At 43.3% G+C, this 17,940-nt stretch overlaps 1 protein-coding gene across 2 annotated transcripts in view; it reads left to right on the forward strand.

Moving 5' to 3' along the window:
* The first annotated feature begins 5,680 nt into the window (after positions 1–5,680).
* Positions 5,681–17,940, forward strand: part of LOC110062398 (HEAT repeat-containing protein 5B-like) — a 72,987-nt gene continuing 60,727 nt past the window's right edge. For both annotated transcript variants that reach the window (XM_020769281.2, XM_020769282.2), the window contains exons 1-4: positions 5,681–5,920; positions 7,711–7,922; positions 16,196–16,244; positions 17,799–17,858. In XM_020769281.2, the coding sequence (XP_020624940.1) occupies positions 5,792–5,920; positions 7,711–7,922; positions 16,196–16,244; positions 17,799–17,858 (450 nt within the window). In that variant the 5' untranslated portion in view covers positions 5,681–5,791. The remainder of the gene's footprint in view (positions 5,921–7,710; positions 7,923–16,195; positions 16,245–17,798; positions 17,859–17,940) is intronic.

The following is a 17,940-nucleotide window of genomic DNA, read 5'->3' on the forward strand; positions in this document are numbered from 1 at the left end:
ATATTTGCGAGAGACGTAAATATTTGACGTACTAGGGAGGTAACAGGAAGCAATGGAACAGGCAACAAAAATTGTTTCAAAAAAGATAAAAACAACTCATTTAAGGGTTTAAAAATGCATGGTTACCCTCTTTTTATCTTATGAAATGGAAGTGTCAAGCCTCTTCGACACATTAGTTTCTGGCTGTTACCTCCATGATAAACTTGCAAGCAAAAGATTTTCTACACAGAATGTTAAACCTCTGGCAGTAACACCTCTTCTGAATATAAACCCACTGAAACCTCAATAAGCCACAACAACTATGTTGCAAGCCTGAATTTTCTGTAAGGAATAGGCAGCAAGTTGCAACCGAATTGACTAGTGCTAGAAAACAAGAACAAGGAGTTTAGTTGACGCTTAGCCTGCGAGAATGTTCACGTTAGAGCACAGAGCGCGCGTGGCGTAGTCGCGAGCACGAAATTGAGCGGTGAAGCTGCGAGAAGAGAAAAAGAGCCAGCTCTGATCTCTGCAAATTTTTCATTTCCACCCCGGAAACTGCAGAAAAAATAAGCCAACTAGTGTATGCGTTGTTGATAAAGTTTTGCCGAAGAAAAACCGACAAAGTTTATGTCTAGCAAGGACACACACTTAAGGGTAACCCGAAAACACTGACCCCCGGTCCGCGGACCCCCACTACGGACCGGGTCCGCGGACTACCTATGGACCGGTCCACGGACTCCCCCTACGGACCCCTCTACGGACCACCCCCCAAAATGTAATAAAAATAACAAATAAATATTTCAGTTGCTGGTTGTCTAATAGATTACTCGTGACGGCGAAATTTCGAACGTTACATTGTGCAAATGGGCAGACCTGGATTCAGGCTCGGGTGCAATTTATATAATTACACATTGCCATTTCCTTTGCTGTGGCCATAAAGTATACGAAAGACACGTACGGGGAAGCCTCCGGGAAGCCTCGAAATTTGTGTTCTTTCCCCTCTGCCATTTTGTTCAGCCCATCCTCCCGTGGGCTCGTGAACCCGTTCCAGGCTTCACAATTTACTCTCTGGAGCAAGCCGTTTTCCAGAGACTAGGGCAAAATGAGTATAATTTAATTGATTTAGTCAAATGTTTAGGAGACTTTGACCCAGTTGAACTTACCGGTAACTTTGCTGAATCATCTGATTCACGTGACAGTTGTTCTTGTGCTGAATATCAGGACGGAACGCCTATTGTTAAAGTTAAAGGCAATCTTAAGCTTAATGTAGCTTTTTAGGAGCATATAGGTGCTTCTCGCTTTATTCGCGATACCATTTTAGACGGGTATAAGATTCCTCTTATTTACAACCCACCTTCAACCCATTTTTCCAATAATCGCTCAGCCATTCAGTATAGCGATTTTGTTGGGCAGGCCATTTCTGATCTACTGGCCACAGGTTTTGTGTTTGAATGCGAGTCTGCCCCTATTGTCGTTAACCCCTTATCAGTTTCTATGCAGTCTAACGGTAAGAAAAGTCTTATTTTGAATTTACGGCGCCCTAATTATTTTGTTATGAAATCCAAGGTGAAATTCGAAGACGCTAAAACCATGCTTTTTAGCTTTGTCGATAGTTCCCAGAATTGGCTTTTTTCATTCGATATCAAATCTGGTTATCATCATACAGACATTTTTCCGCCGGACCAAGAGTTTTTAGGTTTTTCCTGGTCCAAGGATGGGTTAATTCACTTTTACAAATTTACTGTTTTACCATTAGGCCTTTCCACTGGCCCTTATATATTTACTTAAGTCATGAGGCCCTTAGTGCGTTACTGGCGCCTTCAGGCTTTCAGAGTAGCTGTGTATTTGGATGATGGTTTAGGTGTGTGCCCTACATTCGCCGACTGTTGCTCCCAGTCTATAGCCGTTAAATTGGATTTGTTCCGTGCTGGTTTTGTGGCGAATACCCAGAAAAGCATCTGGGCCCCAGTTCAGTCTCTTCGTTGGTTGGGCTATCGCTGGGATTTAAAGGATAACTTGCTGACTGTGCCTGAGGGCAAAATTGACAAGTTACTCGTGAGTATCGATTATACACTCTCCCAGAGTAGTCTACCTGCCAGGCAGCTGGCTTCTGTCACGGGTAGTATTATTTCCAGTATGCTTGTTTTTGGTATTGTGTGCAAACCGGCTTGTGACTAAGAGTCTTCACAGGGTTCTTGACCATAAAGAAGGGTGGGAGTCTCGAGTTGATTTGGATCCCTGCGCTCGCAAGGAGTTAGAGTTCTGGAAGAATTCTGTTTCTCATCTCAATTCCAGGTGTTTCGTAGACGCTGTTCGCAGACCATCTCGTATTGTTTATTCAGATGCTAGCGCTGTTGGATGTGCTTAGTTTTTCATTAAAGAGTTTTGCACATCTTCTTTCAGGGTGTTCTGTTAAGTGGTTTACTGATAACCAAGCTGTTCCTTTGATCGTCGATTCTGGTAGTATGAAACAACATTTGCATCAACTCGTGGTTGATATATTTCATACCGTCAAAGAAAACAATATCGAAATCGAGGCTGAGTGGATACGTCGTTCATTAAACGAGAAAGCTGATTACTTGAGCAAGATTGTCGACTGTGATGACTGGACAGTTAAAGATTGTTATTTTTATGCAGTCAACTCTTAATGGGGTCCCTGTTCAGTAGATTGTTTCGCTAGTTACAAAAACCATAAGGTTCCCCGATTCTCTTCGAGGTTCTTTAATCCCGATTCTTTGGGCACGGATTCCCAAGCGTTTAGTTGGGTAGGAGAAACCTGTTGGCTGGTGCCGCCTGTTTCATTAGTTAAAAATGTCATCCACCATGTATGTTTTTGTCAATGCAGAGGAATTCTGGTTATTCCTTATTGGTCTTCAGCTCCCTTTTGGCCCTTTTTGGTAGAACGCAGGAGGATTTTCCGATCATTTGCCATTGATTTTCTTTGTCGAGAACGGCAAAGATGTTTATCTCCATGGGGCAAATAATAGTTTCCTTTTTGGCTCAGAGAATTTTAGTACCCCAGTGTTTTTTTCTGCTGCTTGACGGAGCTATACAGTACAGTGCCCAGTAGAATCTGTTTATGAGACGTCATGTCGCGCGGCCACTTGGCCATGTTTTATGAGGGACTGCCCGTTCACCATGTGTTGGCCATGGGTGACTAAACTTTTCTAGGCCGTTGGGCCATTGTTGTCTTTGTGCGGGACTGCCCGTTTCTAGTTGTGCTGAATGTACCATTTAGGTCACTGGGCCCTCCTTATGTTTTTGGTTGCGTTGCATTTGCATTACTTCTATTTGTTCTCACATTTCTTGTTGTTACTTCCCTTGTTTACAAGGTGGATATGCGTTTGCCTCAAAAGTTGCCCACTTAAGAGATCCAGAGCTTCGAAAGTTAGCGGAAGGTCTTCCCTTGCGTGCCGTTAAAACAAAGGCCTCGTCAACAACGGAGCGTTATTCAAGAGCCTTTCAAAAATTTAGAGAATGGTCTTCTTGCCTTGAAGAAGTCGTTTGCTTGCCCTTTACTTGGAGGTTTTGCTACAGCAGAGTTACCCCTACTCCACGCTTGAGTCTGCCTGTTATGGCACAATTTGTATGGCTTTCCAAGTCCTTATGATTCAAAATTGGTAAGGAACGTGCTTGAGGCTGCAAAAAGGGAACTTGCAAAACCTGTTCTCAAGAAAGAACCTGTTACTCGTGAAATGATTTTGAGTATATGTAACTGGTTCAGTGGTTTGCGGGTCCCAATGCTAATATTTCTGATCTTCGCTTAGCTGCAATTTGCGTGACTGCCTATTCGGTCTTTTCCTTTACAACGAGTTAGCTAGCCTTCGTTGTTGTGACGTTAGTTTTTGCGATACATTTGTTAGGATTTATGTATTTAAGAGCAAAACAGATGTTTATAGGGATGGCGCCCATGTTTTCTTAAGAAAATCAGACTCTGTTTCTTGCCCTTTTCACATGCTTAACAGATACGTCCGTAGCGCTAATTTAGACTTGTCTTCGTCTTTACCGTTTTTTCGCTCCTTGCATTTTCATAAAGTTACTTCTTCTTATAGTTTGCGTTCCACGGGTACGAGTTATACCAGAACTATGGAAATAGTTTTACCAGCGTTTGCGGAATTAGGGTATCCTCCTAAACACTTGTTTGGTTTACACAGTCTAAGAGCAGGAGGTGCTTCTGCGGCCGCTAACGCAGGCGTCAGTGACCGACTCTTCAAAAATCATGGCAGATGAAAGACTGATCGAGCCAAGGACGGCTATATTAAGGATAATTTAGCATCTTTACTCTCAGTGTCGAGAAGTTTGCATACTTAGTTTTCTTTGTTCTCTTTCTTTATTTTCGAAAGTGAGCATCAATAAACGAGATGCCCGCCCCTGATGCTGTGTTCGAGTTTATTAAGATTAGTTACAAAATATTTTATAATCGTTTCAGGGTGATTAGAGTATAAGGTCAACTATTATACGTGAACTCACTATCTCTTTTCTGATTGGCTGAAAGCATACAGTGAATTTTCGAAATCAGTGCCTGTGACGTCATCTAGCTGCAGATTATACAATAATCATGTCAAGGACACTGAAGGTCACGGGTAATCACGTCATGACCATGGTGCATGATTTCGAAGGGTAATCATGTTAAGTTCGCGCGCTTTGTGTTGCTTGCCTTCAGAGAAGAAGTAAAAACATGACTGCCATTTGTTTTTTCATTCATTGTATTATAAAACAATTATTAGATTCGGTTTTTGTGATATCCAGAATAATCAAGGTCTCAAAAAGTGTTATCAGCCTCAGCCGAAAACTTCTACCTCGACCTTGATTATTCTGAATATCACAAAAACCTCATCCAGTTGTTGTTTACAAGTATGCCGTGTCCAATGGGGTGTCACGAAAACTCAGACCCCTCGAAATTAAAACAAAAAAAAGATTTCACCTGAAATGTTTTATGGTCACGCAATGTTCATAGGCAACAGCCATGCCCGTAGACTACGAGTAGTCCCTCTTTCGCTTAGTCCGTCGTGCGTGACGTGAAAGAAAACCGCGAGAAAAAAATGGGCGCGCGAAATCCTGGAGGCGCTCCTCGCCCCCAGGATTTCGCGCGGCCATTTTTTTCTCGCGGTTTTCTTTCTCGTCACGCACGACGGACTAAGCGAAAGTGGGACTACTCGTAGTCTACCATGCCCGAAAGGAGTGAGATGTTTATGTTCTCCGGTTTATCGCTGTCGCGTCGATAAAACGGTGAAAAACTAACAAGGTTTAAAATATCACCCGAGACTTTGGTGAGACATTCGCTGGCGAATTTTTTGTCGAAGAATTAGAAAGACAGAGTCGCTATTATGTTGTCCAACTTCAGAATACCCGGCCACGATTGCGTGGCATTAATCTCCTGCTCCAGTAGTCCTGCAGTCATGACATTAATCATTAAAGTATATAAAAAAAGAATATTAAATGGGTATAAACCTAGTGCTTCCGCAGTCCCGCGGTCCCGTGTTTCCTTATGCAAATATTTATCGATTGCGGGACTGCGGGAGCAGAATATCAATGTCTGAGTTTACGGGGTCTGGGTTTTCGGGGTCTGAGGTCGAGCTGAGGTCTGAGTTTTCGGGGTCTGAGTTTTCGTGACACCCGTAACCAATGCCGACTAATCGTGGACGACATCGTGGACGTGTCGACTGGAGTGCGCTGCCGTATTCATCTGAGCCCGCGAGTAAACACAACATCCGTTTGCAGAAGCTGTTTGCCAAGGCCAAGATGGCGGACTACAAAGCTGTTTTTTTCGCTGGTTTGAAGTAAATATAAAAATTGTGGGACTGTTTTCGATATGGATTTCGATTCACCTACACTGGTTTACAATGAAGAGGAGTACGGCCGAACGCCAACAAATCAAAAAGCCATATTTATCTATGAATGGCTTAGGAATCTCGAAGATAACATTACCGCTGTCAAAAAGGTGAGGCTCTCAGAAGAAAATTTGAGCTTAATTCTGCTATTTGGTGGGCTTTTTTAGGAGGCATGTGAAATTGGAACTGTGCATTGTCGTAACTTTACCAGGTTAAAGAGTTAATTTGTCTTTTTCCAAATGGCTTTTGATGGCCAGGGAGTAATAACACGAAACTACCTGCATTTCAGTAGTTCAGAAATGGTTTCAGTTCCATTTTGACAGTGTACTTCCTATTATTATATAGAGAAGAGTTTTTTACTGGAAAATACACTGCTTGTGAAGTTCATAAGGAGCTTCACTGTGACACAAGTGGAGTATTTTCCCTGGGTGTTTTGGGTGCCAAACTGACCGGTCAGAGATCAGTGGGAATACCCGAGGAAAATGGAACGACATTTTCCGATTAAACTGGGCCTACCAAAAGGAATGGCTCTTGCCATTTTTTTATTCCTTTACCGAATTCCCTAATAGGGCAAAGAACCGGTTTGTCAAAAATGGAACAGCGAATTTCAGCCGGAATGTTCCGACCAAAATAAGTAGACCACCTCCAGAGGTGATTCCAAATATTCCGGTCGGAAGAAACCGAAACGGACATTTCCATTTGAATTCTGACCAAAATTTCTGGAATCTTTGGTATAATGGAAAGCGCCCCCTATCTTACTAGTAAGGATATTAATGATATCATTTCCCAGTTTACCTCTAGCCAGTTTGTGGTGTTCTTATATCCAAAAAACATTATGTAAGATCAGACAACACTGATTATAATCCATGAAATGTTTTCGCTCACATGCAATTGGTCTAAACACATCACATGACCAAATATTCCCTAGCTAAAACTGGGGAATATCCGAGAATATTCCCCAATTTTCAAAATTGCATGTGTTGCAGAAAAGATTTGAAGGATAACAAACACAATAGCCTCCATTTGGTGGGAAAATATGCCCAGATATTTGTCCTTGGACATTATCTGTTCCTTGAAGCTCACAGTTTTCCTCAAGCTATGCTCTTGGAAAACTGTTGGCTTCTTGGAACAGGTAATGTCCGCGGACAAATATCGTAGCATATTTTCGTGCCAAATAGCAACTATTGCCTGTTTATACTAAAAAAAAAGAAAGTACAAAACTAAATCCATGCGACACAACTACTATATAGTTCTATTTTTATTACTTTCCAGGAGATTTATCGTTGATGTTAGAGTGGTTTTCAATTGAGTGAAGTGAAACCAAAACCAAAGTAATCACTCTGGCTAATCCCCTCTCCCAAGGGGGCGGGGGCTGCTCTGTAAATCATTGGGTAGGGATGTGCCACTGGGACACTGAAACCCTTACCCTGTACTAGGCCATGGTTAGCTGGACCTATTCTAGACTAGGCACCAAAAGAAACTCCTACCCTATCCCACATTAGCTATTTTCCACGCAGAAACTATCACTTTTGTAGTAAAAAATACACTAACTAAACCTTACAAAGTCACTTTCTAGTTTTGATTTCTTTCTTAGAATCCCTGGTAAAGACCCCTGTACTAGACTAAATGATTTATTACAATATAACATTGGGCACTTTTCCATTAAATTATACCTCATTTTTGTCCAAAACTGTCTGAATTCTACACTCTATCCAAGACTTAACTGCCTGAAAACCATATCCTTCACAAGGGCACATACCCATATAGTATATATGACATTACCCCTCCTGAGGGGCTAATTACAAGATAGGTAAGCAGTCTAGAAAACCAATCAAAACTCAAAGAAAATACATTTAGCTAACTTGTAGTGCATTTTTCTGAGTTGGTTTTTGTTTCTCAGACAGAAGTTAAGAACTCCCAAGAGAAACTTGAGGAACAACTTTCAAAACATTTAACTGAAATCCTTGGTCCACCAACAAGGCAGCTGCTTGCAAAATGTTATGCACTGCTGTACAGTATTGGAAGCACCAGGACATTATATGAAACAGTCAACAAGTGCAGTGATATCATTAGGTCCAAGGATGAGTCACAGTCTTACCTTCCAGTCAAACTGTAAGTTCTTCAGAAGTCACAAGTACTTCAGTTGTTTCAGATTTAATTTCAGTTATAACAATATTAACATAAAATGCAAAAGTAATTAATTTTTATTGGCTGAGACAGAAGACATTTGCTCTTAATTTCTTAAACTATCAAGGGCAAAATTGCATGGCTCTCTGGTCACTTGGCAATGGTAAAGAAAATTGCTGCGGTGGTTTCTTGTTTTGAGAAAGTTGATGATGAATTTATTGAAGAACTATGGGAATGAGAGAAAATGTAATTCACTAAACAACACAAAGCACTGGAAGACCATTTTTTTTGAAGTGGAAAAGTGGAAAACCAATGGAACTGAAATTGCAGTGAACAGTCCATTCTTCTTTTCTGCAATCAGTTCTGTAATCAATGGATGGTTTTTGGCATGTGGTACAAGAAAACACAAGGGGCAAAAATACCATTGACACTGCAGTGATGAAAATGATGGAGAACTCGCCAGTTGAAGATGTCTGTCCTGAAAGGAGATTGCCAACCAAGGAATACCATTTTTGCTGAAAAAGCTAAAATTTCCAATACACTGAAGAAAATCGGTCCAAGGACTTGGTGACTATGGCTCAGGCGAGAAATGATAACAACAGATGATTTCAAGAATAATTCTACATCCAGCAGGTGTCTTGAGTCATCTCTATCCACTAATGTCGTACACATTTCAACACAGCTTGATATGCTCCCAGCTGCATTGTTACTGGAGATAAGTCAGTGCAATAAAAGCTCACCAAGCCTTAGCAGAACCAACTGTGGTTCATACAAGTCAGTGCATCGTCATTGAGGTCTGACTGAAGAACTTCTAAATGTCTTAAAAACATTCATTACAGAGGCTTAACTTTGCCTAAAAGTCAATATTTTATGTATGTTTAAGGTTTTTCAGCAAATGTGGTTTGATTGTCGTGGTGTTGTTGTGCAGAAATGAAGTGTGATAATGAGCTGATTTGTGGGTTTTTAGAGTTCATTGACACTTGCTGAATACTGCTTAGTTTACTTTTCTATTGCTAATAAAACCAGTTTGGCTTCCATGTCTATGTGATAGACAAGTAATTGAACGATTCTTTATAAAATTTAGGATTAAAAATATCACTTATGCGTTCTCAGAAGTTCAAGAGATTGCCCCCCTCAATGCACGACTCAGGCAATTTTTGTTACCTCCAAAAATGTGCATGATATTAGCAGGATTGTCATTGAGTTTTGAGTTTGTTCTCCACACCTGTAGAAAACGTGCTACTTTGTGGGTGGATTCCAGCAACAACAGGCAGGTTCACCTTAGCATCAAGGAAACATCAAGCATACTCAGCCTTGAGAGGTGTTACTGGTCATGGTCCTGAATGACAGTCCTGATTACTAAATTATCCTTAATTTCACTTGGATTCCATGCGGGCTTGAACCATGCTGCACCTTTCAACATAACACTTGAAGCATTAATTAGCCAAAAGCATCTGCTTAAAACATGCAACTTTTTAATGGTAAATTGAAAATGATACTATGATATCTATGATGAATAAAGATGACAATGAAATTGTATAATGTTCCCTTCTCAATGAGTCATCTATAAATTTTTGTAGTACAACATTTTCTTGGATATGCCAAGAACACTTTGACAATGGGGCTTTCAAACAGGCAATATGGTACATGCATATGTTAAGCCTTATCATGACAGACTATACTGTTTAATTTTACTCTTTTTCCACCTGGTAATGTGTACTTATACCATTGTGGGGTAAAGGCAACAAAAGAACCCTCATCAGGATGACCAAAAGGTGGCCATGGCCACTGAATAGAGGTGGCCAGTTAATAAGGGTTTTATTTGCAGCATATTACTGACAATAATTTCAGGACTTGATAAAGGGTTGGCTATGTAATAGCAGAGCTCCTGCATGCTGAAGGTGCACGAATGGAGCCCCATACCTTAGAAAATTTAGAGCATAAGCAGTCAGGCCGTTCCTGGTGCTAGTGTGCTCAAGTTAGGGACCTGGCACTAGTCAGGCCACATTTGTTGTATTTTGTTTCATTTCGCTTTTCTATCATTCTGCATACATGCAAACTGTTCTGAGCTGAGGTAATTAAACTGTTGTACTAGCGAAATGGATGGACTCTTATCTATGATAGAAAAGCAAAAATAAGTCTACAGAGAAAGTGGCGGGAACCTCAGCGACAAGAAGTCGAGTTTCATTGTTCGCGAAAGACAATAAACTGGCCACCATCTGGCCTTCACAACATGCAGTGTCTCTCAACTTCCACGGACCCACTCCTGGACAACAACAATGCCAAAGCATAGATGCCCATTTCCCGATTGTGAGTACAAAATGGCTGACGTTGAGGACGCCCTCACCGCTGTTCTAATCTCCGTCCATTCGAGTTGCACTCACACCACGGCCGCTGCTGCACGACATCCTGCCACCATGGCAAAAGCAGAAAAGGTCCAGGGCCCAACAGTCTTTGCCGCAGGGTCAAGTGAAGAATGGTCTTACTTCCTCACACGCTGGAATGATTATGTAGAAGCAACCAATGTCACTGGGAAGAATGGAGTCATGCAGCTGCTAAAGTGCTGCGATGAACGATTACGAAAGGACCTTTCTCGCAATGCCGGCAGTTCGCTGGCCGACAAACCCATTGCTGAGGTGATAGCCGCCATTGAGAAACTCACCATGAGAGAAGAGAACACTGTGGTAGCTTGAGAACAACTCCACCAGATGCGCCAGGACCGAGATGAGCTCATAAGTAGTTTGGCACCTGCTTGCGTGGTCGGGCTGGTGTTTGCAAATTCTCCACCATGTGCCCAAGCTGCAATGGCAAAGTAAACTATACCCAGAACGTTCTCCATGATGTGTTGATACGTGGCCTCGCTGACAGCAAAATCCAGCTAGACCTACTTGGAGACAAAAACCAAGACATGTCCCTGGAGACGGTGTTACAATTTGTTGAAGCAAAGGAGGCCGGGAAACGGTTGGCAGGGCATCTCCAACAATCACAGAGATTAGACGCTGCCTGCAGTCAATACCGCTGCACTAAGCAGGATGAAATCAAGGATCAATCGAAACCTGGCTCATGTAATTGTTGCGGCAAACATGGCCATGGGAAGAATGCCCCTCCAGGGTTAGAAAGAGTGAGTGTCCTACCTATGGCACAACATGTACACACTGCAAATGGGCGAACCATTATGAGGCTGTCTGTCACAGCAAAGGAAGAGCAACGACCTAGCACAGTGACCCCTCAAAAAGTGCCACCAGTGAGGTTGAAGGCGCCATCTTCGATGCCCTCTGTACAGCCACCAGCCTCAGCTGCAATCCTAGGGAGAATGCCATCTCATTAGGTTACCACCTTTACCACCACCTCAGTGACTGCTGGGTTCAACAGCCATCCCAAACTCAGTCTACCCAAATGATTATGCAGCCCTGGAATTCAAAGCGATCACATCCAAGCCGGTAATGACCAAAATCACTGCAATGGCTGACATGGCCTGTCAGAGCTGCTTGGCAAGTATGACGGTAATCGGCCACCTCGGCTTATGCGAGGATGATCTGATAATAATCAATCTTTATTTGCACTCATTCTTGCTAAAGAAAAAATTACAATTTCAATGAAAATATTAAAAGTAATGCTACTGTTACTTGGACTGGTTTGAGGACACTTAGTGCAATGTCCTGGTCTAGGCCGGCCTTGACACTTTGCTGATGCCAGTTACCATGTGTATGCATGCAGCCAACAACCATGGCATCAAAATCCTGGGGCAGTCATCTTACGGTTCTCCGGCCGCTCTAAGTCTGGACACCCTCCGAATCCCGGCAAATTGTGTACCTCACTAGTGATGCCGACAAACTGTTCCTGAGCCAGGAGACTTGCACAGCTCTAGGCATGATCTCCCCAAACTTCCCCACCCTGGGTGAAGCCCTCCACTCTACAACCATGATAGAGCCCAAATTGGCACCTAAGGAAAAGAGAACCTCACCAGCCACTAAGCCACACAGCCACACACACCCGACAGCGCAGTCAGCCCTCCATGTGATTGCCCATGCCGCCAACCACCACTACCACCAAAACCCACGCAGCTGCCTTTTCCTGCCACTGAGGGTAACCAACAGCACCTACAGCAATGGCTCCTGAATTACTACAAATCCAGCACTTTCAATACCTGTGAGCACCAACCACTACCATTGATGAAGGGTGCCACCAGGAGGCTTATGGTTGACCCCACTGCAGAGCCAGTGGCCCACCACACCCCAGTCCTGGTTCCACTCCACTGGCAGGAAAGTGTCAAGGCCGGCCTAGACCAGGGCATTGCACTAAGTGTCCTCAAACCAGTCCAAGTAGGCAAGGCTGTCACATGTTGTCACCCCATGGTCATCTATGCCAAAAAGAATGGTCAACCCTGCCGCACAGCAGACTTTCAGGCACTCAGCTGCCATGCTACACGTGAAACCTACCACACACAGAGCCCTTTCCACCAAGCACGGTCTGTACCCAGCAATACAAAGAAAACAGTCTGACTGCTGGAATGGATACCACAGTGTCCCCCTGCACCCAGATGACTGCCCCCTTACCACCTTCATCACTCCTTGAGGGAGATATTGGTACAAAACTGCACCGCAAGGCTACATAGTATCTGGCAATGGCTATTCCCGACGTTTTGATGAGATTGTCTCTCATGTCCCCAACAAAACAAAGTGCATTGATGAAACACTCCTTTGGTCAGGTAACCTCACCAAGAGCTTCCATCAAGCAGTGGATGGGCTTGATTTATGTGGTCAACACAGCATCGTTCTCAACCCGGACAAGTTCGTCTTTGGAGCTGACACTGTTGACTTTGCAGGATTTGAAATTACCCCTCAAAATGTTCGACCCTGAAAGAAGTACCTTGATGCCATCCATGATTTCCCAACCCCAACAAACATCACTGATGTTAGATCCTGGTTTGGCCTCCTCAATCAAGTCTTGTATGCCTTTGCTGCCACCAAGCGCATGCTGCCCTTCCGCAGCTTTTTGAGCCGGGCACATCCTTCTACTGGAACAATGAGCTCTTTGAGGAATCCAAAGCTACCATCATCAGAGATATTGAAGAGGGTGTCCGCATCTTTGATAAATCCAAACCAACTTGCCTGGCTACCGACTGGTCCAAAGATGGCATAGGGTACTGGCTTTGCCATTTTGTTGTCGCACAGGTTGGAAGATAACCCTCGTTGGAGGCTGTTTCACCCATGCTGCTGAAGCAAAATACGTCCCTGTAGAGGGAAAGGCTCTTGCAGTGGCCGATGTCCTTGACAAAGCCTGATTCTTTGTCCTTGGGTGCAGAGACCTAATCATTGCGGTAGACCACAAGCCTTTGCTCAAGATATTTGGTGATTGTACCGTTGATGAAATTTCCAATGCTCGCCTCTGCAACCTTAAAGGGAAGACCCTACATTACAGATTCTGTATGATTCACATTCCTGGAATGCGACATAAGGCTGCTGATGCTATCTCTTGCCACCCCACTGACCCAGCAGATACGATGATCTTACCTGATGATGTGACATGTACAGGCACTTCGGATGACCCACCCTCTCCTAGCCCCTCCTTCATGACTGGCATTTGCTGTGCAGACCCTCCACCAACCTCCCACCTCGATGATCAACTCTCATCCTTGGCCTCCTCAACACTGCATGCCATGGTTATCACATGGGACAGAGTCCAACTGGCAACCATAAGTGACAAGGATGTGACCCAGCTGATCTCCTTCATTGAGTCTGGCTTCCCCAGATTCTGACATGAGCTCCCACAGGCCCTCCAAGTGTACCACCCATTTCAAGAACACCTCTACATCATTGATGGTGTTATCCTTTACAAGGACCACATGGTCATACCCCCATCACTGCGACAACATATCCTAAATGTTCTTTATTCAGCCCACCAAGGGGTGACCTCAATGACTGCCCGTTCTGAAGCAACAGTATTCTGGCCAGGAATCACTGCAGCCATCAGAGCCTTGCAGGAGAACTGCAGCCACTGCAACCGCATGGCCCTTTCACAATCCAGTGCTCCGCCCTACCCCCTCACCTCAGCAGCATATCCCTTCCAGTCCATATGTGCCGACTTTTTTCACTACAAGGTGAATGAACTACCTCGTTATTGTGGACCGCTACTCCAACTGGCCCATCATCGAACGAGTGCAAGAGGGATCCAAGGGCCTTATTGACTGCCTCCACCACACATTCAGAACATTTGGCATCCCTGATGAGTGTGCCACAGATGGTGGCCCAGAATTCACTGTGACTACCACACGTCAATTCTTGAAAGAGTGGGGTGTACACAACCGCCTCTCATCAGTAGCCTTCCCACACTCAAACCTCCACACAGAAGTTGGTGTGAAGATCATGAAATGCCTCATTACCGACAACACCGATGCCCATGGCATTCTTGACACAGACTCCCTACAATGTGCCATACTCCAATATCAAAACACCCCTGACCCCAACACAAAACTGTCTCCAGCACAGTGCATATTTGGGCGACCAATCAAGGACTTGATACCCATATTGCCTGGCCACTACAAACCACATCCAACCTGGAGTGACACCCTTGCCAACAGGGAGCAGGCCCTATCAGACACATGAAAGCCACAGAGAGGTTGACGGAACACACCAAGAGACTCCCACCCCTGGTAGTTGGTGACCTTGTGCGCATCCAGAACCAAACTGGTCCACATCCCATCAAATAAGACGGGCCTCATCATGGAGATCTGCCAGTTTGACCAGTATGTAGTACAGGTTGATGGCTTGGGCCGACTCACCATCCGCAACCGTTAATTCTTGAGGAAATATATTCCCGTACAGGAACAGCTTCCTCAACACACTATTGATGATGACCTTCGGTATCTCCCCGAGCCGCCCTCCCTATGCAACCCAATAACTCCTCTACTACCAGCCTCAACTGGGTAGCCACCTGCGAAGTCTTCACCGGGACCAGTAGCACCAGAATCCCCTACACCTGGAGCAATGCACTTCCATCCCACACAAGACAGCACTCAGTTACCACCAATCTTGACCACTCAACCATCAGCTGACAGCGGCACCCCCTACAATCCCTCCTGCAACCAAGCCCCGAACAAAGGAGCCCCCCTTAGGGACCACAACAAAAAAGGCCTTCTAGAACTGTGAACAATTTAACAAACTCATTGACACTTGTTCCGTTCTGTTTTTATTACATCAGTCTTAACTGCCCCAGTTTATACATTGTCACTAAAGACTTAGGGGGAGATAGAACGTAATCAGTCAGGCCTGCCTGGCACTAGTGTACTCAAGTTAGGGACCTGGCACTAGTCAGGCTATGTTTGTTGTATTTCCATTCATTTCGCTTTTCTATCATTCTGTGTACATGCAAACTGTTCTGAGCTGAGGTAATTAAACCGTTGTACTAGCGAAATGGATGGATTCTTATCTAAAATTTGGTAACCCATGTCCATACGTCCGTCCGTCTGTACCTCCGTACACCAAGCCCCATTCCATGAAAAATAAGAGAGTAGCACCATTACCATAAGTACATGTTTGATATTGCACATCCATGTTATGATTAATTGACAGCTGTCAAAACAAGATATCCACTGACCAGTATCACGTGACCATATCACGGGCTCAGGTCAAGAGCTCATCGAGGTTACGTGTTTTTTTAAGTTGAGCGCTGACCAGGTACTGGGTTTTTGATTGGATTGCGGGCTCAAGCCAGGTTATTACTCTGGGGGAGAGGGAGGGAGTACATGCAAAGGCAAAATTTTAACGCAAGTTAAACCCTGACACGTTGTTGACTTTTCATCCGACATATTCCTTGCACAATTATCGTTGATATGTTGCGTACGTAATTTCTACAATCTTGGGTATACTCATTTAGTATGGTTTGTTAAAATGTAAAAAGTAGTGACATCACACACTGAACAATCACATGCTCACAATTGATCATTTTTTGAGTTTCTGATCCAGGGGGAAAATCCTTTTTTCATTTATGGTTAATTGTTGTAATGAGGAGCTCCACTTTTAGGCTTTGCTAAATCTATATATTAGAGGTTCAACTGTACCTAGACTAATAAGATTAAACAAAGTGCAAACGTTTGGATTAGTAGTAATATAAGGAACTACATTTAATCACTATATAAATGTATGTTGTCTTGTGTGGTGTTGACAACATCTGTGTTATGAAGGACATGTAAGGACATGTATGGTTGTTCAATTTGTTGAATGCTATCATATTTATATAGTGATTTAATTTTTTTGTAGAACTGCAGTGACTTGCATAGGTGCCATTTATGACAGGCTGGGAAGAATGGTAATAATAAAATAGGCCATACTAGTATTCTCAATATAGGACTGGAACTATCTTGCAACTGAGTCTAGTGCGGGCAGCCTTTTCAAATGCAAATGTAAATATGAAAATATCTCAAGTGGTAAATTCCATGGGCCAGTGCATATGTCTTGAATTTTTTTAAGGGGGGGAGGGGGTGGCAGGTACAACAAGAGTCTCAAAAGATATAAACTGATCCTTTGTGTTTTGAACCTCACAAGCACTTACTAGAAAATTAAACTGTTTGGCATACAAGTAAATTTGATAAATTATAATTATAACTAAATGGGATTTGGGAGTGGCACATTGCATGGAAAGGCTTTCAAGATCAAATTTTAGAATGTGGAGTGTTGCTTTCTGTAAATGGAGTAGAATTGGAGAACCCAGAGAAAATCCCCTCCGAACAGCAAGGTTAGAACCTTCGATAAACTTCAACCCACTTAAGAGCATGATTTAATCCCAGGTCGCACTGGTGGGAGGCAAGGGGTCTTACTACTACAACATCCTTGCTCCCCAAGTAAAAGGTAAAAGTCAAAGCATTCTTGACATCTTTGAAATGAAAAGGAAACAATAATTATAAAACGATTACTACCTAATTGCCTGCCACTACTAAACTGTTTCCAAGAACTTTCTTGTATGCGTAAAGGGGATCTATTAAATCACTGATTAACTGCCATCATGTGTGGCTGCTGCATTAATGAGTTGGTCTACATGATGCCTTTGATAAGTTCAAATGTATTAAAGATGTGTAAATTATTAATCGTGGGGTAAGATAGGATAGTTGAACTTTTCACTCATTTGTCTCACAATGGAGTCACTTTAATGTTTCACGTTTCGAGTGCTAAACTGTTAGTCTTCATCAGGCGATGAGGTCAATTGTTGCGACACGCAACAATTGACCAATTGTTGAGATCTCTGACACAACTCTTAGGTCCTACTTAGTGCGACCTAAAGACACCCTTGAACCAACAAAACAAGACAGTGTTGTTGTTGATTCCTTGCAACAAAGACATATGGCTTGCTCGTACTCAAGCCACCACAATCTCAGAACATGCCAACGAGACGGGGCATTTACCCATCCGGGACAAAGTCAAGTTTATTGATCATGACCCTCACTGGTACACACAAATGGTCAAGGAAGCTATCCATATAAGACTTCACCCAAATAACATCAACAGAGATAGTGGAATCAAAATTCCTGAAGCAATGATGCCTACAATCAGAAAGCACAACAGCCGGTCAGTTAGAATGCGGACCTATGAGGGAACAGCGCCACGAAGTCAGAGTAATAATGAGGATCGAAATGTACCAATAGCAGCGAACCAAGGTGCTACAAATAGTGACACGCAACAATTGACCTCATTGCCTGATGAAGACTAGCAGTATAGCAGTCAAAATGTTGCGATCTACATCTTAAAGTGACTCCATCGTGAGGCAAACGAGTGAAAAATTCATCTCTCCTTTCAAACATATTGTTGAACAAAGTTGTCGTAAGAAGGTGTGGTAATATTTACATCACTGTGTAATTTATTTTTCTAGGCTGGTGGATCATATCAGGAGACTGTACAAACTCTGATCAAAGCCATGAAAAATGCAGAGGTACTTTGTAGTTTTGACACAATATGCACAATGAGCGACAAAAGCATTGAGACACTTGGCAGTAAAATTTGATTTGCGAGTG

The sequence above is a fragment of the Orbicella faveolata genome, unplaced genomic scaffold (genome assembly GCF_042242905.1).
Source record: "Orbicella faveolata isolate gen_17 unplaced genomic scaffold, um_ofav_v1 contig_24, whole genome shotgun sequence".
Taxonomy (NCBI): domain Eukaryota; kingdom Metazoa; phylum Cnidaria; class Anthozoa; order Scleractinia; family Merulinidae; genus Orbicella; species Orbicella faveolata.